Consider the following 27,755-nt stretch of genomic DNA (forward strand, 5'->3'; position numbering starts at 1 on the left):
GGTAGCTGTGATAATCGTTGTTGACGAATATACATGCCCCTCACATTGGGAGTAATAGGGATGAGTTTGCCGGAAAAGGGCAGATTATTATTGTTAGAAGGGTAGAATGAAGAGTTCAGTGCGGGAAAAAAAAGCTGCAACTCCTGATGGGGAGCCGGAAACTTAGCAATCTAGCGGTTAATTTGAAGTGAAGCAGAGAGCACCCAGCAGCCAAAAGAACGTGCCATAGCTTTAGCCATTGCCTCCACCACTGACAAATACATCATCAGCGACTCTAAAACCGCAATCCGAAATTTTGCCAAAGGAAGGAACCACCCCGCAACTAACAAAACCTTATAAAAAATCTCCAACATCCGCCAAATCACATTGATCTGGGTCCCCACCCATTCGGACTATCCTGGAAACGAGGTGGCGCACCAATTTTCCCGAGGATTCGTGGTTAACCAGGAAGTGCGCTACATCGAGCTCACGTCGGCCAATGAGCGAGTGACATCCTACAAAGAAACTACAACCCATTTCAAGGAAGACAAATTTTCTCAGGACCCCATAGATCTCTGAGTAAAACAAAACTGGTCAGTTGGCGGCAGGTCCAAACAAACACTTCCTTTAATTTGTACATGTACTTCATACGGTTCCCAGAGCACTTCAGCCCCGTCTGTTTTCTCTGTGGGCACCAAAACGCAGACACACCGCACATCCTATACTCATGTAATCAAGACAAGCCATCGCAGAGTCTGCAGCTCTCTACCCAATCTCAGCGGGAGGTCGCGCTGGTCAGCTCGGACCCGGAGGTTCAACTTCGAGCCACGGAGCGAGACGAAGAGGTCGCCGAACGACATCGTCGATCGGCCACCTGGCGTCCGGCCCAGAAGAAGAGCCCACCGCGGGGAGGGGAACATGACCCCAATCCGCGCCTAAGACCTCTTCTTTAATAAAGTTTACCTCCTCCTCCAGCCAAAAGATGGGAATTAAAAATGTGAAAAGAAGCTTTTTTTAAACATTACAGCGGGCGTTTAGAGCTGCTGATTACTAAGCGCGTAATTTTATATCGTCCCCCCCCCCCTTCCCCTTCCACGGTTTCTGCTCCCTGCAGTAACAGGAGCATACAATTCCTGATGAGCATGATCCCAGTGGACCACACGAACACCACTCCTATTATCGAGGACTGGACCTGTGGCCACCGAGTAATTTCTGCTGACGAGCGTCTTTGCGGGCACTAAATTGCAGCGCCGTTTCGCTAATCATGCGCCAGGTTATCCAGAATTTGTTTCGCCGCAGCGGTGCCTATTTAGCGCTTTCGAAATTCAAAAATCTTATACGGCTATTGGCAGCAGCCAGCTACAAATCTCTAACTACAACCAGGCGCACAACCGTAAAAGTGAAAAGATAACGTTAATTTATCTATCTACACTACTAGCTATCACGACTAACTTAAATTCATACGTTTGCCTATACTGGCATTGATAGGTCACAGTTCCCATTCTAATGCCTCAAGAAAACTATTTATAAATATGATTGTCCTCTTTCGGTGAAACATATTGTCTTACAGGGGTCAGAGCATCCGTGGTGTATACTCTCTTTCTGTCCGTGTGTTTTAGGTGCGCTGGAAAGATGAGTCATAGTGTTATAAACCGCCAACTAGCCCAGCTGTCTACGCTTAGCCAGAAAACCCCTGCTTTCCATAATCATCTTCAACAGCAGCAGCAGCAGCATCATTATACGACGTACGTCCACTGCAGGGCAAAAGCCTCTCCCAGTGACTTCATCTGAACTCTGTACAACTCCAACTGCGCCAACCCTATACCTGCAAAGTTGCTAATTTAATCTAGCCACCTTAATTTCTGCGACCCTTGCTACGTTCACCTTCTCCTTTGAGCGACACGGGCCTCGATTCGCGGTTGTGATGCCATCAAATGTGCGAGCACATATTCTCCTTCTCTTTTCTTCACATCGTTGATCTTCAAGACCCTCTTTCTTCTGCTCTTCCCCTTCGCCAATGCAGAACAGGCCAGGTATCCATCTTTCCAGCTGGCCTCATTGCCTTTCATTTAATTAAACTTATCTCTCTCTTTGACTCTTTTCTGTTACGCGAAAAGATTACCGATTACCTTTTATCTGCATTACCTGCACTACCAATGTCAATTTTCTGTTTTCGATTTCATCTATGATACCATTATATTGCCTTTGTTGTGGGATAGGCCTTTATCCTGCAGTGGGCGCAGTCAGCCTGATGACTGTGATGACCACGATGTTATCGGAACCATTCTGCAGTCGTTTATCTCTCAGAGTTGCCAGTATTTTTTTCTTTTGTATTACAAGGTGTAATAAATATACTTCGTATTTTAGTTGACAAACGCTGAGTGAAAATTTTTGCGTGCGGACTTTGTAATGAACATCCAAGCCAATTTCGGAATGAAAAAGAGGACTTAGCTAAAACATGTAAAAATTGCCACACAAAAAATTACGCCAGCAGAGCGATGACGTCTGATATTTACCATGGAGCTGGATGCACTGAAAACAGTGTCGAGAACACTTTCCAAGATATTGATGTGGAAAGCCGCTGTGACTTCTTTCAACCTCAGTTGGAGAAGGCTTTTTTCGAAAATGTCTTCCAGGGCTGACATCTTGATAAACCGTATCGAAACGAGGAAGTCGGTGAATTTCTTGATCCTCGATTCTCGATGTTTATAAAACACAGCCTGGAAAGTAGCAGGCAAACATTATGTAATGAAATATCCCTGCAAAGAACATTTCTTGACGCTACTTCGGGTTTTAGCAGTGACTATAGGATAAAAAAGAAATTCGAGTCATGATGAATTGCTCGCAGCCATACGTAAGCTTTAGTTAAGTATGAAATTAGGGCAGGATATTTGCGTCGCAGCACAAGCATGATTACAATGTACGCATAAGCTGGACAAGACCTTGCACCCCAGCGTGAAGTCACCTGTAAGCTCCAAACTAATCAGTGGTAAAGTTTGAATTAACTCCAAGCCCTAACTAGGACCGTCTGCGTTTTCGAAATTCTAAAACCTGTTATGGACACTAAGTACGGTAACATAAATATTTAAACAGGTATGTGCTCTTTTTTACGTCAACGTGTTAACAGTTTGTTAAAGTGCACGATATCTGTTATACGAGAGGTCAACATTGCGGTGCTATCACTATAGCTAGCACAAAAAAATTAGGCCTACTTGGTGAGTGGTAATGTAGGCAAACAATAGCAAAACAAAAATATGTGTACTCAGTTGCTAGCCAGGCTTGCCGATGAAGAGTTGTCATTTATCTCTAAGATGTAGTTAATTAGTTCCGAATAAGGTGAAATGTGTGGCTCGCTTTATTGTAATACAAGGAGCGCGGGAATATTTAAAAAAATTGAATACGAATCGAATCATACGCCTTGAATATTTGTATTCAATTCCATAACTGTCTCTTTTGCATTTCGAAACATCGAAAGTCCATATATCATTAAGAGAAACCTTTCTGTTCAGGAATATATTTTATACCATTTTTTTTCTACCTCGTGCATGAAGCTTTAAAAAAATCTTCATCAAATGGGTCCCTGCAACATGCCAGTTGAGTCAGTCGGCCTGATTGTACAAACTTTTTCATGGTATCTTATAACACAGTGGTATTTTTCATGGATGTGCGTAGTACCAGCCATCTTTTATGTTACACTTAAAATAAAATTTCTTATTTCGAACTTAATTTAGTTCTCCAGTGGGGAATATTTCTTCTTCACACCGTGCGGGCCATTGGCTTTTAATAAAGGGTAGCCACAGCCTCTCACTAAAAAATGACTGCCTTTGAGAATGTCATCACGTATGCTGACCATCCATGCTTCTGCTGCAGAGGCTAATCCTTAATTAAAGCTAAACTTTCCACTATGCGAAAAGAAAAACGCACTATGAACAGATGGAGCAGCGCTTTGTTAGACAATATTCGATTACATATTTGAAGCTATATGTACGAATTGAGACTCCTAAATCACTGATATTTGGACATCGCTGCTAATTCGTAGGAGTGTGCGAGTAAATGTCATTGATAAGGTTGCTTAACGGCGGCGAATGTAACCGCGGCGAAAAGAATCGCAACCAGAGGTTTGTGTTTCTTTTTCACTAAAATTAATTACCTCCGGTTGAGTCAAACCCGCTGGCCGGAAACAGAAGTGACGTCACGAAAGCACGTAAATCTAAAATAATAGCTCTTCAGCAGTTTACTGATCAAAAATACAACTACTTTGCTGAACAACGGAAGGCTATAAAATGAGGGACAGGCATTGGTATATAACGACGCCTTTCGAAAGCCCTGAAATAATTTTTGTTCAGTTTTACGACAGTTTACAACGCGTTTGTTTCACATGTTCTGCTAACATGTGCAAGTAGAGGTAACCATACCTAAAATAAAATCTCGACTTATGCGTGGCAAATTCTATCTCAATTTGGGCTTGTCGCTGCAAAGATGCATCTCTTTGAAATGTGTCTGCAGTCACAGCAGAAAGAGAGCACCGCAACGGACTGGACAGAATTTCAGGTGCTGTTAACAGAAATTACAAGAAAACAAAAACGACAGCATTTTTCGGGCATTTACACCATAGAAGCGGCGCACAGCACCAAGGTGGCGCTTTTCCTCATGGAACCTAAGTTATCATTGACTACATCTTGTGATACAAGAAATGTTAGTGTATCGGATCCGATTACACGTCATTTTTGTTCACGTTGTTTATGCTCTGTCACCTCATATTTTGTAATGTTTTTCTTGTTTTGAAGACACTTTATATACTTGCGGTGTGGCAGCTAAATGGAACAAAGCGCTGTCAACAGGCTAGCTTTACGTGGATTCCATGGCATTACATGTGAAGCCCATTGAGATGGTATAGCGTCGTGAACATTTCACGCACAGGAAGTGAAAACAAATTAATTATAAGGTGCTGTTGATGGAGAACGAGAGGCGACTTAGGGCATTTACACCACAATAGTATTACCACGGCATGAAGAGAGGAGAACCCGGAGGCTCACGAGTAGATACAGAACATAAGGTTCAAGTAAAATTGACAGGGTTAGTTGGAGAGATATGGGAGAGGACTTTTGCCCTGCAGTGGGCATAATCTGGTTGATGATGATGATAATGATGAAAAGGTCAGTAGTAAATTATGAAGTAGAAAGTGAAGCTTTCATGAATGGTTATCAGTCGAAAGAAAGGTCTGCAACCCGGCTAAAAATTAACTAAAGAGGAATTATTATTTCACAAGTTATTCAGTGTTTATGCTCAAGTACGAATTTGCGCAATAAAAAAACACTAACTTGGGGAGAAGCCGTCCATTTCAAGTTGAGAATGAGTAGTGCCTGAGAGGGGAGTAGTATTTGCGAAATTTGATGCATTGCAAATATGCGTTGTCTCTGTATGCATGAAATGAAAGCGAGAGAGTCTTTTTCTTGTGCGGAGCGTGGGAGTCCAAGTCCAGTGCACGATGCCAACAAACAGATTAGTCATACCCTGAAATTTAAAATTATCCAAAATCTCACTCTTCGCGAAGTATAAATGCTTTGAAGGGAGTCTGATGGAAGGGAGTGTAGACGGTAATTCATGCAGAGAGGAAGCAAAATTACGATATTCATTGCGCATCTGCAAAATTTTTGAAACTACAGGGAAGTTTCCTTTCTGGCATCGTGAGCTATGTCAGTGCATCGAACTAAACAATACACAACTCCATTTGTTCGTGGGTTTATATTAGACATAATGCATCCATCTGTCTGTCTGCTTATCAGTAGTGGAGCTGAATTAATTGTGAATATGGTTTTTCGACCCAGATATGATGCAGAGGACGCGCCTAACTATAATTCTGAAAGACACAAGAAGTTATCCACCTAAACTTCGTAATAAACAAGGTTCACCCCAGATTCCTATTGTGCACGACACTGAGCGCGAAAATACCAGCCGTTGCGCCGGTGTAGTAAGCATTTACGCTAGTCTCTGTGAGTGGCGCAACATTCTGCGCATGTTTAAATAAATAAATCCCATCTTCTGTAAGAGAATAACATGACATTGGACGAAAAATGGACACAAAGAGTACCGTATTTGACGGAAACAGTAACACTATGGAGATAGGCCTTTTTAATAGCTCTCGAAATGTAGACTTTGCCTCTGTAGGAAATAACTATGCTCTCGTTCTTTGTTTGGCCTGAAGGCCAAGACAGCGTCACTCTCCTAAAATAAATATCCCGAGTTCATTTCGCTGTTAATGCATTGCCCATCGATAATAGATAGATACACCAAGGATACAGTAGCCACTCTGAAATGGACAATGTGGACTTCTCCAATGAAATCGAGAAAAACTTGAATAGCTAGGGCTGTACTTGCGCCCGCAGCTTCCTATTGCCAGAATGAAAATAAATAGAATGACGGAGTGTTTACTCGATATTATTCCCTCTAGGACAGTCATATAGATACACCAGTAAGGAGTAAAAAGTCTCAAATATTTCCGCTATTTGCAGCTGCTGATCACAGAGCCTCGCCCTGCCATCTCCTAGCCGCCCTGGTTAGCTCACTTTGTACACAGACTACCTTTTATAATTCGTGATCTCTGGTTTGAGTCCAGTACATATTTAATTTCTCTTCAGATGCAAAGGGTTCAGACGGATGTTTAGCTTTCTCATGCAGCTGTCGGGCTCTGAACAGGTAGATGTTTATGAGCAGGCACTCTCTTAACTAAAGTTTACATCTTAATGTCCTTTTAAGCCGCATTGTATGAAGATAAACAAAGCACTCCGTGACTAGTATGTCTAAAGGGACAGAAGTTAAGAGACCATACTTCCTATTAAGACGCAATGTCTAATTCCGCATTTCCAATGCGTGTTGAGATACATTGTTGTTAAAGGAAAATTTCAAGCAATAAGCGTGTCGTCACACGTAGAGATGATATCAGAGCAAAAATATGATGGTCGATTTGCGTAGTTAGGGCAAATGTGAACTAGATGCGCTAGCAGTTCGGTTTTCACTTCGCTTTCGGTGTTCAGATCCAGTGTACACGGATTGCAATTGTTCGGACAGCGATAATGAGTTAATGTCTGTATATACGGTCGGGTCATTTTCTACATTTATAGATCCATGGGTGTCTTCGTACCACTCCTGGCTCTGTGGTGCAGCGGTCAAGCGATGCGCCACTGCCCTTCTAAGGCGAGTGCTGCCAACTTGCCCTTCTATGGCGGGTGCTGACTTGGGTTGCTTTGGTTTGGTTGCGACCCAAGTTGCTCTTCTCGAGCAGCTTATCACGATTGAACTGCCACCTCACATAATGGACATGCTGCTCACCTGTCCAGGTATACATACATATGTATACATATATATGTATACCTTGGCAGGTTGCCCAACACTCGGTGGGCAGGTGACGGCCGCCTTACCATAAAAGCGGCTTCAAACACACAGCGGAGAATGGTCACTGTAAGTGGCAGTGCGCTAGCACTTATAGTGCTATCGAGGGCACTTAAGTCTGCCTACGTGCCATGAATGCGTAAGCATTGTGCACTACTGCTGTTTCTGTCGGGGCGTTTGTGGGTCACAAACTGCACACCAATCAGAGCTCCATGTGGTAATGCCCATATATGAAGAATGGGTATTTTTCTACTTAGTATCCATAGGTGGAGACGTGTCTTTACACAACTACCAGAAGCGCACGGCGGTTAAGCGATGCGCCACTTTACTGGCAGGTGGCTGTTCCCGTCACAGCCACCCGTAGTTATTGTACGACATATGTTACTCTTCCCTAGCAAGTTCTCGCGCAACTTGCGCGGCGCTCCTCCGAACTTACCCGAGCTTACACGAGTTACTACCGAGTAGCTCGGGAAAGCTCGGGTAAGTGTTCACACTTTGTGTACAGACTTTCCGTTGGTGCCACGTATGAGCCAAGTAATGCTTACGATTAATAAAACAAAGTTAATCTATTAGTGTGTTCTGTAATACCAACTTGTGTAATTTGGCTGTCATATTGCAAATGTGTGTCAGTGCTTCCATGCTAAATAGGTACTCAATGCTATCACTCCTCTGAATCTTTAATTCAGAAAAAACAAGCGTTCATAGATTAGTGAACTTGATTTGTGGCCCGTGGTGCGCTGAGGTGAACGGTGTGTTGACGGATCTCACCTCTGCCCCATAGTTCATACCCATCACGAGAAAGAATAAAATTGATTCTAAAGCCAGGCTGCATATCTCACACTTTGAGCACGATATCGAAAGCATGCACTTGTTTTTATTTCAAGTCGGCGTTGCTCTCATATTTTCAAGTCTTTTCGTATATTTAAGCCATGCTTCGACCCCAACTTTCCTTTTCAATGGAAGACTTTTCATGTGACACATGCTCGGCTATCTATGAGGTGCAGGCTGTCATGGTTTCCTTTTTCCTCGGACATGCTGCCCATGTGTATCCTGAAAATGACTCTTCCCTAGTAGACGTGGCTACGCCGCTAATACAATCAAAACATTCGGAGCAAACATTTCGCTCGGCCTAAACAGATCCTATTAGCTGTCTGAAACATTGCGTTGGAATAAAATGTTGAAAAGCATACTTACGTAGCGCTTCTCAAGCAACAAAAGGATGGCATACGAGACAGCTGCGGCGAAAGCCAGCCACGCCAGACAACCGCACGCAGATGCGTATCCCATCTGGCGAGCCAGCACAGCCAGGATGACGGGTATGCACGCGACCCCCACGAATGAGCTAGTCAAGTAGCACGTGGACAGGCCCACAATCCAGGCGTCTGCGGCGAGCAGGGTACAGACGTGTCCGATAGGGTTTTCTGCGATCGCAGCTGAAGACAGGCGAATCACCTGGGTGTGTGAGTGCAGTGTTAGCTGCTTCTATTTCATTTTAAGGGCCAAACTCCTAATAAATTCGAAGCCAAAGCTTTCAGTGGTGGTGGAGATAACTACTTGGGATAATGAATAAGCCTGCTTGTAGTGCATCAGGGCAAGTTCCATAACATTATCAGTGCCATCTCCTGGGCAGTGAATGCGATATAATCACTGTTTACGTGCGTAAATAACTTTGATTAACTTCACTAGGTCTCATGCGCTAGTTCATTTATGTATCAGTCCACTTTCAAAAATTGGGGTCAACATAAAAGTGCGATAGGGTAGTCTTCAAGCCTATTGAGTTTTCCATAACGCTTATTTCTACCTGTTGCTCGTCAATAAGCCTTTGCTGTCATGATAGGCGTCAGACAATACCTGCCATTAACCTTAGCCATCACTATTGCCTAGGCAGCCTGCATTTCACTGGATTAACCTTCTTGCAGATGTTCTTTTCGCTGCAATGGGACATATTGTGAGAAACTTTATAGCAAGTACGGAAAAAGAGTGCTTGTTCAAAACGCAAGCAGTCAAGGCAGTAATACATCTTTTACTTCGGAGGTAATTCGGAGGTCGTGGGTTTGCATCCCACCGGCGGCATGTGGTTGTTTTTTCTTCTGCTTTTCTAATCAATTAGCTTTATGCGACAACATATTCAGTAATATTCTTACTTGATCAATACCAGAAAAAATAAATTAATTAAAAAATCCCCTGTGCTCCTTGGTTTCTGTGGCTGCTGGCTTCTCTCATATTTATAACGAGCCCCTCATGCCCCTTCTCTTGTTTGCTTAATTGCTTAGCGAGGGTCTCGGTTCTGGCAGCCTTGATGCCGTAGGAAGCACAAGAGGGTTCTCACACAGCTTCCACCCTCGCCGTTCGATGGCGTTCTACGTCACACCAGCGGTAACTCAGGACGTTGCACGTCCGCCGCTTACGAACGTGGGTGGCGGTGATGAACACTCTTAAGGTTAGGTTATTTGTAAACATAAAAACCCCCGAAAGCAGAAGGTTTGACAGCCGTCGCCGTAGCTCAGAGGTAGAGCACCGGACGCGTAATTCGGAGGTCGTGGGTTCGGATCCCACCGGCGGCATGTGGTTGTTTTTTCTTCTGCTTTTCTAATCAATTAGCTTTATGCGACAACATATTCAGTAATATTCTTACTTGATCAACAGCACAAAAAATAAATAATTAAAAAATCCCCTGTGCTCCTTGGTTTCTGTGGCTGCTGGCTTCTCTTATATTTATAACGAGCCCCTCATTCCCCTTCTCTTGTTTGCTTAATATTTTACTATAGTGAAACCAAAAGATCTGAGACGTCGTCAGGGACGCGATAAACCTGAATTCTATGTTGGGCCTTGGATTGCGTGAACTAGTAAAAAAATGAGGCATTTTTAAATGGAAACTGCAGTTTCATATGTCTAGCATTTCAAGCTACCTTCATTTCAAGTTTCAAAGGTCGTGTATTACTGAGCTGCTACATGAAGCGAAGTCCTTTTCTCCTTCGAGTATTCTTCTGCCTTGTAAATTTACTACAAACTTATATTTATACTGTACACCTATTGGGAGAAGCCACTCGATAAACTACGTTTGGAAGTTAAAGTGAGGAGACGATGTGCAGAGAGCAAAATTCGTGTCTAGAACACGTTCTGGGCGTGTTTAGGGCACAACACGCGATGTCTAGCGATAACATTTGGTTATAAACGGTGTGGATGTAAGCATGTCCAGTTAAACTGATAAGATTTCATCGTCATTTCTTGTCTGCCTGGTGGCACCGGCTTTGGGAGTGGCGGAACACACAGTTCGGTCGTTCCAGACATGAGTTTTGCCCTGTGTTACGTGCGCTAGAGATTTAAGAATGACAGTTACAGCGGGCAACTAAAAAGTAAGTTGACTTCACCTGAAATGCCTCGGAAAAGTTTGGTGAAAATGCAAGTTGAAACGCTAATTATTTATGAAGAACATTACGTCGCAACTTGGTCAGAGTCGTCCCTCATTCATATTTCTGAAAAATGAGTCTGGCCACCGTAACGCCGGCTGAACAAACTTCGTCTCAATTGTATCGTCTCCAAGAGCACCGAAAACGTGATGAGAGAAAATTGTCCGCAAGACAAAAATACATTGCGTACCTTCTTGAACACCGCAGTCTGAAGGATTAGCTGCGCCCTCAGCTGTGTCCGGATCAAAAAGTAGGACTGTACGTAGGACACAAGCCACTCTGCCAAGCACGACGCAGACAGGAGCAGCACTGACTGAGTAAAGGACGAAGTGTTGCTACCGGCCAGTAGACCCCTGCGTAGGAGAGATTCTTTATAGCCAAGCGCAAATACTTAATAGACACGCTTCCGATATTTTAGGCCTTCTTTTTTCTGTTACGCGTTTTTAGCGCATGCAGGTGCATTTGCCAGTCGTAGTTGGGCTATTGCCTTTTTCAATATAGCATAGCCTGCGCGAAATTTCACATCGCATTTAGTACGAAAGATTGCCTCTAACGTTTATACGTTTCACACGTTCCCTACTCCGTGGTTTACTCAAATTTAGTCAAATGAAATCATTTATTTCTTCTGGTTTCTGCACGGCCATTTATATGCTTTAAGCTAAGAATATAAACCGTTATCTTGAAACGGAAACCTCCAAGAGCTGGATGGTCCCTCAATTGCTTGACCAATAGCTACTCAAGCTTTGCGTCTCACATGACTTAAACGAACTTGAAGTAAATATTGAAAGTAGGTTTCTGTTCAGTAACGCCCGAAGCTATATTAAGCTTTATTTTTTCTCTCGGCTATATGTGCTTATGCAGGAAAATGTAGAATGGGCCACAAGGACCCAAGGAAAGGCGTTTACACCTGATACGCCCTAGCGCCGTGCGGGCCGTGCTCTCGAGAGCGTGGCATGGAACTGTGAGTTATAAAAGCGACAACGCAAGCACATTCTTTCCCTCCTCGCGCGAAACTCTTCCTCTTTCCCGAAGCTAGACTATTCTGCACGCTTTGTTTCTCACTACACTCTCTTTAGTATTACTTCCATTTCCAGGCTCGATGCTCGCGCAATAATATTACAAGCGTCGGTCTCATGATTTCTTTTTCACTCCGTGAAGGACGCCTAAACGCTATGCACTAAACGCTATACATTAAACGCTATACTCTAAACGCTAAACACACAGCAGAAAGCAATGCGAATTGTGGTGAAGAAGGGCTGTAAAAAGGTTTAAAACGTTTTAGAATACAATGCATAGGGTTTTCTCAGAGCGACAAAATCATATACTCTACAAATTAAGCTGCACTATTACGAACGAAATATTAGGAACCAAACAACATGACAAAAACAACAAGGTCGATAGTATTTGTGCAGATAGTTTGCTCAAAATAAACAAATTGTCTTGTAACATGCCTACTGAGTTCCAACGTGAGTATCATGGCGATTGCTATCTCACTTCATACGTAACCAGCGCAGTGGCTTCTACAACATGTTATTTTCTCAGTTCAAATCAGATTCTTCGTTTCCGTTCTATATGAGCTTCGGAGAGCTCTGCTTGCCGTGTCCACTTCCGGAGCAGGTGCTGATTGTGACCCTGCTTCCGCTACTATTTAAAGCTGTGCAGGCTACACCGAACGTTGACCGTCCTCCACCGACGTCGACAGCCGTCATGACAAAATAGACGAGCAGTGAGAAAAAGTTCAAGCTACTTTGCTCTATGTTCGTAAGCGCTTCACCTAGTTTGAGGGCTGGTCGCTTGGTTTAGCAGGTGACTGCTTCGATTAATATTCGGTGAGCGCAATAACTAGCAAAGCTCACGAGTTTTCAGGCCCCGTCCCTGTCAACCTAACAAAAACAGGAGTTCTTCACAAAAATTCATTCCTTTCCTTCTTAAAAGCCGTAGTCACAACACCGCTCAGATGATATGCGACCTGTGTTTACAACTTTATATTCAAAGTGCCGCCGCGGTGGCTCAGCGGTTATGGTGCTCGGCTGCTGACCCAAAAGACGCGGGTTCGATCCCGGCCGCGGCGGCTAGAATTTCTTTGGAGGAGAAATTCTAGAGGCCCGTGTACTGTGCGATGTCAGTGCACGTTAAAGAACCCCAGGTGGTCGAAATTTCCGGAGCCCTCCACTACGGCGTCTCTCATAGCCTTAGTCGCTTTGGGACGTTAAACCCCATAAACCATAAACCATTTATATCCAAAGTTTCGTCACATAAAATATCTGACCCAGCGATACTAGCTAGAGTCATTACGCTAATGAGGGTGAAGGCTATTCGGATGTGTAATTTAATAGCATATTGTATCCTCTAATGTGCAACTTTCAGCGCGGCTCAGAATAAGAAGGGTGCTGTTGATTGCGTGTTACAACATGTGGACACTTGGAAATAAGACTAGTTGCCGCAGAACGAAGCATCAGCCGAACCTGATGGCATGATCTCACCCGAAGAGTGGAATTCGAAGTAGCAGCGTGCAGTTGTAGAACAACGTCGCTGCGCCCGACCAGAACTGCTCCCACCAGGCGTCGCGTAACAGGGAGATGTAGAATCGGCCCCCACTGCGATAGTTCGCGCTGCAGAAAAACATTGCCGTCACAACTTCGTAGACACGTAAATCTCATGTTTTGCGTGGGTCACAAAGCTCTTAAACATAGTGGAATACAGATCTTGTGGGTTTCATAGACTTAACTTCCATTTCTCTGTTAAGCGCCGTGATATGTCCGCCTACGCACAGCCGCGCAAACTAACCTGTTCCTTCACTTATATTTTGAACAAACGGTGATGCTCATCAATGCACTCAGAACACGTGTGGTCATTTACATTGGGGATTTTTAGCCCTGTGTTTCGACTTCCATTACTCTAGCACTGAAATTTGAATCAAGTGGTGGCTTCCATCGGTGCATGGGTGACCGTGACTGTCTTTTAGTTTTCGGAATCAGGTCGGAATGATCTTACCTCTTGTATGTGCTGCCTCATTTCTTGATAGGCGCTTACAATTCTACTAGCGATGCAAAATACTTGCCCATTTTTTTTAAGACCGCTCGCTTACTACAGTGCTCTGGTCAAGCACCTTGCAAACAAAGCGCTTATCGTTTTAGAACTTCGGTTCAAATTTTTCTGCACACTTTGCAGCGGAACAGAGGGGACCTCATCTTAACTCCGATGCTTAACTCGACGACGAAGAAACTCGCGATTCGCAGATTGTCAGAGCCCAAGATAATGAGAAATCTAATAATGTTGTTCACAGCTAGGGCATTCGTGTCGTGTTTAGAAGCGTCTCCGCTAATAAAGCATAAAACTGACGTTACAGAACTTGAAAGTTTTAAGGAGTCAATGTAAAACAAGCATTACGAAACCGCATTTTTAGGAACAACTTTGGAATGCGCAGAGAATAAATCACTGGTAGCGTGTACGAAACAGATCTCCATCGGACACTCATGATTTGTTCTGCTTTGAGCATAACGGATTTCGGCGAGTAGCAGAGGTTTCTACTCTGTCTCTTAAGATTCCTGAAGAGCTCGAATTGCAGCCTGCAGGCGCCGTAGAAACCCTGGAGCAGTTATAAATCTTGTGACCATATGGAAGGATACTTGCGTCCTTTTAATGAAGTTCTCCGAATCGGTTTCCGTCCGCCAGCAGCAGCGAAGACGGGGAATCAGCCGCGGCAAGTCCTCCACAAGAAGCTTAGATTTCCGAATTGAGTTCCTGAAATGGCTGCCGCAGGAATATGCAATTTTATATCAGTTATCACTGCACACGTCAAGTAAGCATCGTCAAGGAGAACTCTAGTTTGGGCTAGTTGGTTCATGATTCAAGAGGAAAACGGCGCAAAAAAACGTGGCCAAAAGAGACAAACACGCTGGTCCTGTCGTGTTTGCCTCTTTTGTCCACGTTTTTTTGCGCCGTTTTCCTCCTAAACATCATCACCAATTCAGCTAACCATCGCAACCTGGTTTTGCACCCTACTCGGTTGAATTGCTTGCCTACAAGACTCTAATGAGCTGGAAAGTTCAATATGCTGGCGCTATTTCTACCATAATTACGCTAACCGAAACATAACTCTTGGATCCAGTAAGAACTGGGTCACTAGGTTTATTCTACTTGATTACTCTTACAGCAACACAATTATAGCATTAATAGTACAGTTTGATCTACCCCCCCATTCCGAGGTAAAACAGCCCGACTAGGTCTTGTTTATGGATTTGATTATTAACTGCGGCCGTGTATTCAGATTATCAGACAACCCTATCGCTATTCCCAAAACCCAAAATACCACTTCTACGCTGTGTATCCCGCATCCACACTCATAGTAAAATACCGAAATTCACTTTTTGCCCGCAGGGCCAGTGATTGAAATCACCTGCTCAAATATATTGCCGCTATCAGTGACCTGTCACGCTTCGAATTTACAATCGAGGCCCATCATCCAGGCCTTCTAACTTTAAAAAAATATTAGCCATGTTATGCCCACCCCTCACGTAATGTCCTGGCCAGAGACATTTTCGGATATAATAAATAATTAAGTATGAAATGGTAGCAGATTTCCATGGTTAGGCTAAATGGAAATGAAGTGCGCTAACATGTTTTAGCTATTGATTCGCCAGTTTTGTCAAGGTTACGGCAAGCCACACGCAATGTCAGCATTGATCAAATGTTTAGGGGAATCCCCCAAGATGGAGTAGATTTATAATAAGGGAGTAAGTACTCAATGACATCCACCCAAGCGTAGCCATACGGCTACAAAGGAAAGCTATACAGCTTTCTCAGAAATTTCGTAGTTAAAGAAAAATTCGTCCTGGTCCGGGGTTCGAACCCGGGACCACCGCTTCACCGGAGCAGTCGCTCTACCAGAGCGACTGCTCCAGAAAAAGGCCGAATTTTTCTTTAACTACAAAGTTTCTGAGAAAGCTGTATAGCTTTCCTTTGTATCCGTATGGCTGCGCTTGCCTGGATGTCAATGAGTAATCACTCCCTGATTAATGTCAGCGTCCACAGAACGAACTGTTCCACACGAGACTTGACTGGTGTTACACTACCGGTTGTACACGTCCGTAACCAAACGCAGCACAAATGTCTTGTGAAAGTAAGTCGTGTATGCAGCGCTCGGCATAGTTGGCCGTAAAGCATGCTGGCAGGTTGTCCACAACCCGTTGGCATGACGCACCTGCCCATCGTGGCAGGTGGCCACCTGCCAGAGGCTTCGGACAAACATCGGAGAAATCTTAGATTAGGGGTTAAATTCTAGCCCATTAACAAATAAATAAGTAATTGCATAAATAAATACATAAACAACAAACTTCTTTGACAAGCCTTCAAGCTTTTCAAATATTAAAATTTAAACGCCTGATTTTAAAACTTAGCTCTTCCTTGAAACACCTGCCATATTCGGTGAATGATTGGAGCAAAATATCCACCCAAAGGTTTCCGCTTGGTGACTGTCAAATGGACATGACGCTAGGTACAAAAACAGCCGTGTTTCGCAGGTAGTGCTACTGTAACAGGGGTTTAGGTCAGCGCTTAGTTGAATGGTAGCAGCGGCGAAACGCAGTCCGTGGTCGGTCAGGCTCTGAGCTCTGAGCGGTGGCAATGAAGCTAAGGTAATATTCCACTTGTAACAATTGATGAAGAAGCCACTTTATCTGAATGTACCGTGCACACTCGTGGAAGGACCCAGTTCGTGTAAAGGCCGCTCCCTCCAAGGGGCAGACGATATGAAAACATAAGTCGGCAGAGAGCAATTGCGTTTGATCCTGGTGTAACTCTTTCGTCCGGCGTGTCCTTCGGGAAGCTACAGGTCGGCCATAACTGCATGTCACAAGCGGTACGACCATACTGACGACGCGTCATTGCGTTCAGATTTCGCCTGCAGCCGGTACCTCAGAGAGGCGTCATCATTTTAAGCAATGCCTCAGGCTAGCGGAACTCGCCCTACACTCTAAACACGAATACACCTATATGGGAGTAAGAAGTGAGTGAGCTGTCTTCTAGCCCTTTTTACTCCCTTACGTTTAGAGTGTATGTGTTTGGCGCTCGCATCAAGAAGGATAAAAAACGTTATCGCAAAGTTCGCCTCCAGCGTGAAAGCCGTGGTGAGGCCCGCATTCGCTGGCAGCACACTCCCCTGTAGCCACGCGCCGCCAGAAAGTGCGCCGGGTGACGACAGACTGTAAGCACCGCGCTAGCTCGGTGTCGCTAAGACTAGCGTCCGTCACATCGAACACGCAAAGGAAAGTGGTTGGGAGCTAACCGCCACTTATTAATTGTAAATACCGATACTTGGTTACATCTACGTATAACACAAAAACGAAGCATTAAAATGAAGCTGTGGTTGATTTCCCCAATACCTGTGGCAGCGAAGCGATAGAGAAGCAAGCCAAACGTGTGCCATGACGCGCCGGCGGCCGCTGGTCGCCGTGGCCCACACAGGCGAAGCTCCGCTTCGAACCGTAGTCCAAACCGCCATTACGGTCGAACGTCAGTAGCTTCGCCTAACGCACGTCCTCGCCATGGTTATTTTAAGGCGAAAGCATTTAATGCCTCATCGTTGTCGACAGAAGGTTGTCAGCAGAGGTGTCGCGCTTCTGGAATCGTGCCAACTGTGGCCTCTCCTCCGCGCAGCGGCGCAACCTCCTCCCCTCCTTAGCAAACGGCGCGCCGGTGGGGGGCGTAGCTGTGCGTAGCAACCGTGACGTCATACATTAGCGGTAGAACGAGCGCGCACGCGTCGGCGGTGGCAGCTACACTGCCGCTCCTTCGCCAGATGTCTCGTTGCAGTCGAGTGAGTGAGAGGCATGGCTCAGAAGCGGCTCAGTGATTCCGCGCCAAGCGGTTCGGGGAAGAGGCAGTGGGTTGACCATAAAGCTTTCGCCAAAGCACACTTTAGAATTTGCAAAGTGACTTCGGTAATTTTTTCGAAATAACTTAAGGTGACGTGACGTCCACCAATAAAATGCCGTATCGCTTTCTTTTATTGCGAGTGGTTCCCACTCGCGGTCGTCGTAGCACCCCCATTTTTACAGCATTTCCACTATCGAGAGTCCCTCATGCCAGTGGGAACTCTTTTAAGAACAGCCGCCGCGGTGGCTCAGCGGTTATGGTGCTCGGCTCCTGACCCGAAAGACGCGGGTTCGATCCCGGCCGCGGCGGCTGGAATTTCTTTGGAGGAGAAATTCTAGAGGCCCGTGTACTGTGCGATGTCAGTGCACGTTAAAGAACCCCAGGTGGTCGAAATTTCCGGAGCGCTCCACTACGGCGTCTCTCATAGCCTTAGTCGCTTTGGGACGTTAAACCCCATAAACCATAAACCATCTTTTAAGAACACGAACTGCGGCGCGAACGCGGTGGGCATTGTTTGGGTTTCAATAAAGTGCGAAAAATTCTCAAGAAAAATGCCACTTTCACCTTAGAGCCGTATCCCATGAAATACTCGAAAAACAATGCGTTTCTTAAACGAGTGTTTACGGTACGTACCATTCATAGATATCCGAATGTTATCACCAATGTACGAATAACGTGAAGGATGTCTTTTGGGTGTTACACTATGGCAAGAACCGAAAAATTGTGTTCTGAGATTAATATTGTTAGAGAGCTTACTTGATGAGAACTGTCCCCGAAATTCTTCCAAAAAAGGAGCAATCATCTGTTTCAGGGCGTTTTCCTGGCTGCAATTTAAAAAAAAAACATTAGAAATATTCTGTTCTCTAAGGAACTTCAGGGGGGGGTAATCACTGTTTGAGCACGGCTGCAGTATTGCACACAGTCACTTTTCGTGTCAATTTATGCAAGCGAAATCATGAGTACTTGTGGGCTGGACTTGAAGAAAATTTAAATTAATGCAGTACTAAGTGTTAAGACGTTGAAATTTTAAACTAGCATCAGGATGGAGCTTTTTGTGCTTTTGTAAAATGTTTGGCTCATCAGCAGGAAAAGACTACGCGTAATCCGGACTGCTTGAGACTAAACCAAGAATAATTATGTCCAATTATTCGCAAGCACAGAAAGGATCGAGACTCAAGACCATCGTGTTTACGGTCCAATAATTTCCACCTTTCACTTGGTGACTAGCGTGAACACCTCGTCGTTGTATGTGTAGACAAGCGGACATGACAGAGCCATAGAAACGAGAGCCTTTTCCGAACGAAATATGGAGAGAAAATTGAATAAATACCTGCTTCCCTAGCTTTTCACTTGGCCTGTAGGCTAGGCCAGAGATCAAAAAATTTCCAAAGGCAAGAAATGCAGAAATCACCAACACCTGTGCTTCTTTTAGCGAATAGTATCGCCAGGGCAGGTGACATTCCTGTAAAGCATAGGAATATGTAAAGATCTTAGTGGCAAATGCTGCATGACGCGCTAGAAGCGAGGTTAAGTGAAAGAAAGAAAATAGAGAAGGTGTTTTTGTTATCGGTGTAAGTGTGACGTGTTGCTCGAAATAGATGATCATAGCTTAGACTCAAGTAACAATAAACAACACACGCGTTGTTTAACTAAACTAGCTTGCAGACAGTATGAAGGGATGGCGAACAGCTTCAAGGTGAAGTATTTAGAAATTGTCACTCAACTGCGGATGACTGGAGAGAATAATTTATCGATTGCACCGTCCGCGGCCCATCAGATATACCAGCTGCCTGGAGCGTCGTTTTCCATAGACGTTTAAAGCTGCTGGTATATCTCAGTGAGCACTGACAGCGGACAGAATGGGGTCGAAATGGAAAACGGGTAGTGGAAAGCTTAAATCATACGGCCCCAGATCTTTCTGCTTTTCTTTGTGTTTTGCTGCAAACAAAACCAGAAACTGCTAGACCTGGAATGGAAGCTACAAATGACGCAAGTAAATCAGGAACTGAACATCGAAAGCTGTTCACCCACTAGAAAAACACCTACTCACTGGGTGCTTAGGCTACTGTAGACAGGGTTACCGCGGTATCTGATGTCACGGTTGCGATCCAATCTCGAAATTTGCTTCTTCGCAAGAAGACCTAGAAAGTGTATTCCTACTTTAATGATGCAATCTTCTGTGCTTCCTGCGAGCCAGTAAGTCTGTAGGGCGTATTACAGTATCATGCTGAGATGCCAAGCTACAGCTTTCGTTTCTCAATTTTAGTTATCAATAGCCTTAGGGAACATGAAGGCACTTCCTCATTTTCAAGCTTTTACAGTTCTGGTTTAACTTTATTTCATCAAAAGCCTTAAGGACACCAACATGCAATAAGCAAAGCCCCATATTTGGCACAAAAAGAACACGACACACGTACCTCGTCGCATTTCAGCCCTTCAACAGCACGAAGCACGTCGCTGACCAGAGCGGTACACATTATCGCATGAACAGTGCAGCATATTCCTGGAGGAAATGCCCCTCTCTGCCTCCTCTCGAAAACCAAAATGCACGTAAACGCCTGAAATCGAAGCGGGCGCATTTGTTAATTCCAATCCTCAGAAACCTTGCTATCTTTATATATGTGTCTAGATGATCACAGCTCCGCTTGCTTAGGTAATTTGCGCTGATAGATTCCTCGGGGCCGAGTGCCTTAGCTAAGACAACTTGCCCAGGTGTTTGGGATAACTCTTTCGCAGTAACGCTTTGCAGACAGTCTAGAAACTGCCTGTTGTCAAAGACAGTCCTGAACACTCCAGTATCGCACATAAGTGGAGGCATTTAACTGCGTAACGTAACTGTTCAAAGTAAGTTCAAAATATTAGCACTGCGAATCTTCGGAGATAAAGGCAACAAAGAATGAGATATAAGACAGAACGTTACGCGTCAACATCGAACTAACGACTGTCAATATAGCATATGTATCATACTGACAGCTTAGCATGGCTTATGATCCAACCACGTTAGCACATCGTAACTTGTTTATAAATACAGCAGAAAATGCTTAGTTGTATTTTGTTTAAATATCTACTTCATTTAAGGTACATTTATCAACTAAAAATTATGTATGTTAAAGGGAATACCTTGCTGTCTCCGCGAAATAAACTCTAAACGTGGACTAATTCTTAATCTACCCTTAAAAAATGCACACCGAGTTTCAATTAACCGTATATTAGGTCCTTGTAGAGCTCATGACATTTCAACGAAATGCAAATATATTGAACTTATTTTTTAAGTTCTTAAAACATTCTATATTGATATGAGTCAAAATAAAGCCAAATGTGCTCATCTAAATGAGTCTCATTTCAATGTGAGCCAACAGGGGCACAATTTCCCGCCAGTGAACTGAATAACAGTTAATTGTGTGCACCAAAAATTCTCTTGTAACTTAGTTTTTTCATGGAGCACTCAATAAAAAGATAATCAGTAATGTTAGATGTAGAACGTTCCAGCAGTAGTTATGAAACATTGGTGCAAAGCACAAACATACGTTGCAGACAATAAAAATCTTTTTTTTTATGGAGCGCTCAATAAAAAGCTCATCAATAATGTTACTAGTACGACGTTTCAGCAGTATTTATGAAACATTCGTGCGAAGGGAAAGCATACGTTACAGACAATAAAAATGTGTGTCAAGCATCAGTTTCAAGAACTAATTCTACCTTTTTTGCACCGTTCGTGCACTAGAGACATACGTGTGTCATGTTGATGCTATGTTCTACTGGTGCCTTCACGATCTTCTTATTTGCTGTTTTTAAAGTGCTGGCAGAGGGTACGTTAAAACTTCGTGGTTCCGTTTATAAAATGATTTAGCGAAAGTTGCGCATAAATCTTTAGTTTCGTGAAAGCTTAAAAGGAAGGCTAAAAGTTTTTTGAGAATTTTAGGTTCTTTAAGCAATCAAATCAATGAAGCTTGTAGGTAAAGCGCGAGAAGCAAGACAATTTTTCTTCTGCTCTTTTTGTATGTAATTTTGTTATGGCTTGAAATATACCCCTTTCCACGTGTAAATTGCATTTGCAGCTTTGTATTTGTCTAGAGCAAACGTGAGTGCGACATATCTTCAATAGCACTACAATCATGTACAAACAGGCCTCGCTGTTGATACTACGTTGTTTGTTTTGTTTCATGATAACTTTTTTATTACATGTTATTTTTATTTCTCATGCCCGTTATGACTGTGCTTATTTTGGAGATGTTGTGTTCTGTCGTCCGCTAAGCTCTGCCTTTGTGGAAGCAATTATGTTTCTTCTTTAGGGGGCGGGAACCAGTCAAGCTGTCCAGCTTTTTTTCCCAACCTCCCCCATCAAGTTGATGGAAATAAGGGCTATTATTATTATTAGCAGAGTAGTTTTGCGCTAGCGTTTAAAATAGTTACGTAATCGCCGATTAAAACCGCAACGACAGTCAGGCTTCTTCTCACTACGATCGAGTAGTGCGGAGAAACTTGTGATGACATCACTGTTGCCGAAATCTCAGAAGCCCGCTGCTTTCCCCTGCGAGCTACCGTGCGTAATGCTTCCAACAATGCTTCCTGAGCTTTACCTTCGGCAGCGATGGTTTACTTCCTTGAAACGACAGTTTCTTAGCTGGAAACACAAAGCTGTCCTACTTGACGTCTTCTCTGCCCGTCCCTGCGCACTGCAGAGAAGACTGAACGCCGATGCGCCTTTATTCTTCGATTACCTCACCATTTCAAATGCTAGCCTAAAAATACTTCGCATTATTTACCTGCAGGTTTCACACATTCGACCCCTTTAAACTCGTCAAATTCTAAAACCTCTTCACTTGCCCTTTAAAAGGGTGATGTTGATTATAAGCGTGATGTTACAGAAAGAATAAAATATATAGCAGACAGATTAATTTTTTTTTCTTTCTTCCTAACCAGACAATTTTATAACCTTCTGGTGGCGTTGACGGTTCATTTCACTTCCACAGAAAGTACCAAGTGAGCTCAATAGAGCCTTAGTTGGTACTCTGTATTGTGTTCCAGTTAGAAAGCGGTGGGAAATTTGTTACAGAAACTGAACACAAAACCTCAATACCATGTCACTTGATTATCGAAAGGTTCTATTTAGCGCGTTGAATAACTCGTATATATAAACTCATTAAATATTTTCTAAGGACCAATTAAACGCTAGTCTTAGTTAGAAGTTGGTGAGAAGTGGAGCCGCAGGGGCCAAGTCTATAATAAAGTGTATGACATTCTCGTTGACGGAAAGATTGACGTGATATTTTTAGAAATTGGAGTACTGCAACAGAAAATCCCAAGGCAGAGCCTATGACCCCAGGAAATGTCCGCATTGCAGCTGTCGCTGCGAAATTTCACGCTCGTAAAGTCACTTACCGTAGCCATAAAAAATGCTGCAACAAAGGAGACCTCCCAGGAGAGCTGAGAAGAAGTATAGAAGAGCTGAACTCGATAGAGTTCATATCCTTGGACAACGAATGCAGCACACGTCACCGCGCACGATATCTGCAGTATATTAAGAGATATGATTAAGGACTCAGACACTAATAAACGTACAATCCGAGGTGAACTACAGAGAAATTCTAACTGCTTGAAACGCTAGGATATTTAGGTTTTTCAAGAAATAATGAGCACGCAAAAATGTCAGCACGAGATAAGGTACTGTAATGCGTCACACGTCAATTTGTGAGCGCTTCAAATCGCAATTCTCTGTGATGAGTTCGTTGAAATGTGAAAGTCTTGGCAAACACCATTTGATCAAACATTGGGATGGCTTCTGAGGGGTGGGTCATGAAAATAGTACAAAAACGCCTGCCACACTTTTGGCCTCCGAGTTCTCGCACTGCTACCGCTTTGTGCGCTCTACGCTCAAAATAGTTATATTAGTGGCAGCAGTACTCTTCCGCAGCTTTAGCTGCTTGTGCAATGATTTCGCAGTGAAAAGCATCACATCACAGAATTCAAATAAATGAATTGTCGAGTTTAAAGCGTAGCATACGTATTCATGATATGTCATCATCATCAGCCTGACAACTCCCACTGCAGGTCAAAGGCCTCTCCCACATCTCTCCAATTAATCTTGTCCTGTGCTAGCAGCGGCCACCAATTTCATCCGCTCAACTAACTCTCTGCCGCCTCCTGCTGCGCTTCCCTTCCTTTAAGGATAATTGGTCGTCTTGCCTTCGCAATATGCCCTGCCCAAGCCCATTTCTACTGGGATGTCATTAACCCGTGTTTGATCATTAATGTCTAATTTAGCAACAGTTTTCTGGGACTTTGAAAGTACGGATGTTTATTCTCCTGTGAATATTTATTCGCGTGCGTTTCTCTTGAACGTCCTTAACATTTATTTTGATCATGTCATCGATTTTCAGAAACCATTGCTCTACAGAGGTAGTAACTCCACGGCAGTTCTTTGCTGCATCTAAGTAGCACCTTTTGCATTCTCTGGTATCTCAAGCAGATGTCCGAGGACAAATATCGATTAAATTCTCTTCAATTAACTGAAGTTTCTGCGAGGTGTTAGCAACTGGTGCGCGTCCGAAATCTTGATATGCCTTTTTTTATGTTGAACTTAACTTTAAGAGGTAATGTTTTATTTTTGTTTTGCTTCCTTAAGTATCTGAACGAAGCAGTTATCAGAATTTCAGCAGTTCAACTCCAGAAGCTCAACTACTTGAATTTTAATGCAACTTCCTCCGTATATCGTAAACTTGTGCACAGCCAGCGCTCATCAATTGTTTGCTTAACGTAACGTGTTTATCAACGCTCATGAAACCACCGGCTGAAGATTAAAACCCAAAGTTGATGTTGACATCAGTTAGCTTTCGTAGTCGTGCCCAATTACGTGAAAGTACCACTCAAGAGGCAGTGAAGCTCCACACTTAATGCATACAAATATAAATCATTACTTGAGTAGGAACATGAACAGAAAACTCAAATAAATTGCTGGACGAACACTGCGTCGTAAGCGCAGTCATTTAATGTTTAGTGATGAAAGTGTTTGCTGCAGTGACTCAAAATCTGCACGTGCAAATGGTTAGTGCTCTTATACTGCTCAAATATTATTGCGAAAGCAATACTGCTTGCACTTTTCTGCAATCGATGGTCGTGGCTCCTCCTTATACAGCGGCGCGTCACGTGACCATGTGACGTCACGACAGACCGAGAGCCGGAGCCCAAGCTCGTGCCATCGATGGTGGAGATACAGCATTACACGCCGGCTGCGCCACTGCCGAGAGAGGGCGCTCGCTAGAGCGGGATAAAAAAAAAACAGGGGGGGCTGCTGCTGCGCTCCTCTCAGTGCGCTATGTCGGACGATGTGTACAAAGCGAGGCTGGAACGATCTGCTGCGGCCAAGCGACGGCGCCGCGCCGAAGAAACAGACGAGGAACGGGAAGAATGGCTAGCTAAACAACGTGCGTATGCAGCAGCCTGGCGAGCACGCCGATCAACATCGCTTGATACGGGTGCATCTACAAGTGCAGGGCCAAGTTTAATGAGTGGTGTTTATCTTTCCTCATATGTTTCAACTCTCTGCTATCTGCACGTGGCAGCGGTGGTGGTTGGTCTGGAGCCAGTAGGCAGGCCCGTGCACTTTCCTTTTCATCCTTCTCTCAGTCGCAACCAACCAATCGTCGGCGCAGAGCGGCGGTAGACACGGCAGATGCGGGCTGAAGAAACGGATGAAGTTGCCTTCGCAATTTCCGGGCTTAACCAAGCTAAGCCTCTGCCAATTTTTTTTTTCCTTGCGGGAATTTTTTTCGCTGCTGTCAATATTATATCGCCGAAGATAGGAAATGATGGCCGAAGAAGTGTGCGCCCGCTGGTTATAACAGAAAGTTTCTCAGATAAGTGGACTTAAAGCCTGCGATCAAAACAATTTCGCAATTAATGTTCAAGGAGCAGTCAGTAGAGCATTACTAGAATTTAACGCAGGTGTTACCTTCATATCGGGATGTAGGACAAAACTATAATTTTGAGTTAGGGAAAGCCAGTGTAACAGCGGCGTGATAGGTATTTTCGAAATGCGTCCATTCAAAGGAGTGCACTGTGCATTACAGTGGCACGCAGCTATTTGCCGCTATGACAACCTCTTACCAGATAGAAGACGTCTATGAGTGTGTACACTGCTCTCCCCTTTGAAGAAGACTGCCACCTCGAGAGCTCAAATCCTGCAAACAGGGTACAGCCGACTGCTGCAAACTTCAAGGTCCTCGCCACGTCCAAGAATTCCATTCCGTCTGTGATTGGCGTGAAAAAAGGAGGTGTATGAAACCAACCGCACAAAGTTTGGACACTTTGATATACTTCACAAGCCGCGCGTGCAGTAATTTTAGATTTACAAGCGTCTTCCACTAGCTCAAGGTCATTTGCCTTTCTGTATCTGTTTCCCGTGCACCTGGATTCCCTGACTACGTCACTGCATATTTTGGAGCACTCCGTGCGTGCGTGGTCAACCGAGTATCAGGGAGAACCTCTCAAAGAGCATTCATTCATTCATTCATTCATTCATTCATTCATTCATTCATTCATTCATTCATTCATTCATTCATTCATTCATTCATTCATTCATTCGGGCATACATATATGGTACAATATGCCTACGAGGCTTTGCAAAAACGGGCTAAAACGTCTCCTGACGAGGCCAATGCACCGGGATTACACGTCTTGTATATACACGGTGTTTCACGTAACTTTAAACAAGGAATAAAAAAGTGCCGCAGAGGAGCTGGGCGAAAACAAAGACATTTTCTTTCCTGTCGTTACGCGCTCCTCGGGGTATTTTTAAAACCTGAATAATTAGTTAGATAGGCAAAAATTACGATTCAAGCTTTCAAATATTCACCTTAGGGTCACGTGCCTTTCATTAAGCTATATTGAGGGTTAAGAAAAAACCGATTCATTTTTTTAGTAACAACGTACCTCCTACGATCTCCTTCTTCAGGGAATTTAAAGACAGCCCGCGAAATATGAAAGAAAAAAGTGACTGTGCTCATGCGCTACCATAATCCAGCGCTCCCAAGCATATTTTGAACGAACGAACGAAATCCCCTTTATTCACAATTAATGCACCTTAATTCACTCTTTACACTTTATAAAATCATTAATTTTTGATTGAATTTCGATTAACTGCACATTTTCCCTCGGTTCATCTCAGTATTAATCCCTGACTTTCAAATTTGCCGCCACGCGTTGGCTCCGCCCGCACTTCCAGTCACGTGGTTCCATACTTCCGGCATTTTCAAATTCCGCGCTACTTTTGCTCTGGCCCCGCCGACTTTTTAAAGATTTTTGGCTCTAATTAATTAACTATTCATGAAATTCCGAATTGTTTTTTTTTTTGCGCAGCATCCTTCCATCATCATCTTTCGATTACAACCATTTTTTTGACGCTATCTCTTCTGAGTTGCCCACAACCGGTGCCGACCCATTTCGCGGACATGACCCCGCTGACATAGCCTAGTAATGCTTTCGCATTGATAAAATGCGCATTTTAGTAGTAGATACAGTGGTCAATATTCAGCGAGCAAGAGCTATGAATTATAAAAGAAAGGAATAAGCATTATTGTTGGGATAAATTTTGCACGCGTGAAATTGAAATGGGCCTTGGATAGTGCATAGAGAACTACGCAATCCTTACCTAACGTGCATTGAAGAATGTGGAAATAATATGAAACTGACCGAAAGCAAAGGACGACGTAGGGATGAAAAGACGAAGTTCAACCCGATGGAAGTATACAATAAATAGCATAAATCTCGACGGATATTTAATTTCCTCCAAGTAAATATCATTAGCATATTAGAAATATATTTTAGATTACGGTTTAAAAACCCATTCCAGCGCTGATATATGGCGTTCACTACAAGTTGACCACTAAATGACTTACAAGACATGATTGTTCAAGTGTATTTTTCAAGGAAAAGTCTGTACATTTGGCGGTGTTGCCAGGTGGCGACAACTTTCAAGCAGGAAAGCGGCTGCATATAATAAAACAGCGCACTAGTGAATCTGTCCAGTCCGGAAAGCAAGAGAAGAAACTTTTAGACGACGGCAGTAAGAAGTTAAGTACGTTTTCTTAGTCGCCAGTTAAA

General features: G+C 43.7%; 1 protein-coding gene across 1 annotated transcript in view; it reads right to left on the reverse strand.

Moving 5' to 3' along the window:
* The window catches only part of LOC149360713 (multidrug resistance protein mrp-7-like), a 90,099-nt gene that overhangs the window by 53,382 nt on the left and 8,962 nt on the right, over positions 1 to 27,755 (reverse strand). Inside the window, exons 2-11 of the mRNA XM_089567899.1 lie at positions 25,761 to 25,903; positions 23,037 to 23,165; positions 20,072 to 20,212; positions 18,985 to 19,116; positions 18,411 to 18,478; positions 14,412 to 14,531; positions 13,262 to 13,390; positions 10,969 to 11,131; positions 8,563 to 8,820; positions 2,496 to 2,699 (exon numbers count right to left, since the gene is read on the reverse strand). Of these exons, the coding sequence (XP_089424025.1) occupies positions 2,496 to 2,699; positions 8,563 to 8,820; positions 10,969 to 11,131; positions 13,262 to 13,390; positions 14,412 to 14,531; positions 18,411 to 18,478; positions 18,985 to 19,116; positions 20,072 to 20,212; positions 23,037 to 23,165; positions 25,761 to 25,898 (1,482 nt within the window). The 5' untranslated portion in view covers positions 25,899 to 25,903. The remainder of the gene's footprint in view (positions 1 to 2,495; positions 2,700 to 8,562; positions 8,821 to 10,968; positions 11,132 to 13,261; positions 13,391 to 14,411; positions 14,532 to 18,410; positions 18,479 to 18,984; positions 19,117 to 20,071; positions 20,213 to 23,036; positions 23,166 to 25,760; positions 25,904 to 27,755) is intronic.

This window comes from Amblyomma mixtum, chromosome 2 (genome assembly GCF_055824585.1).
Source record: "Amblyomma mixtum isolate Tamu chromosome 2, ASM5582458v1, whole genome shotgun sequence".
NCBI classification, from domain to species: domain Eukaryota; kingdom Metazoa; phylum Arthropoda; class Arachnida; order Ixodida; family Ixodidae; genus Amblyomma; species Amblyomma mixtum.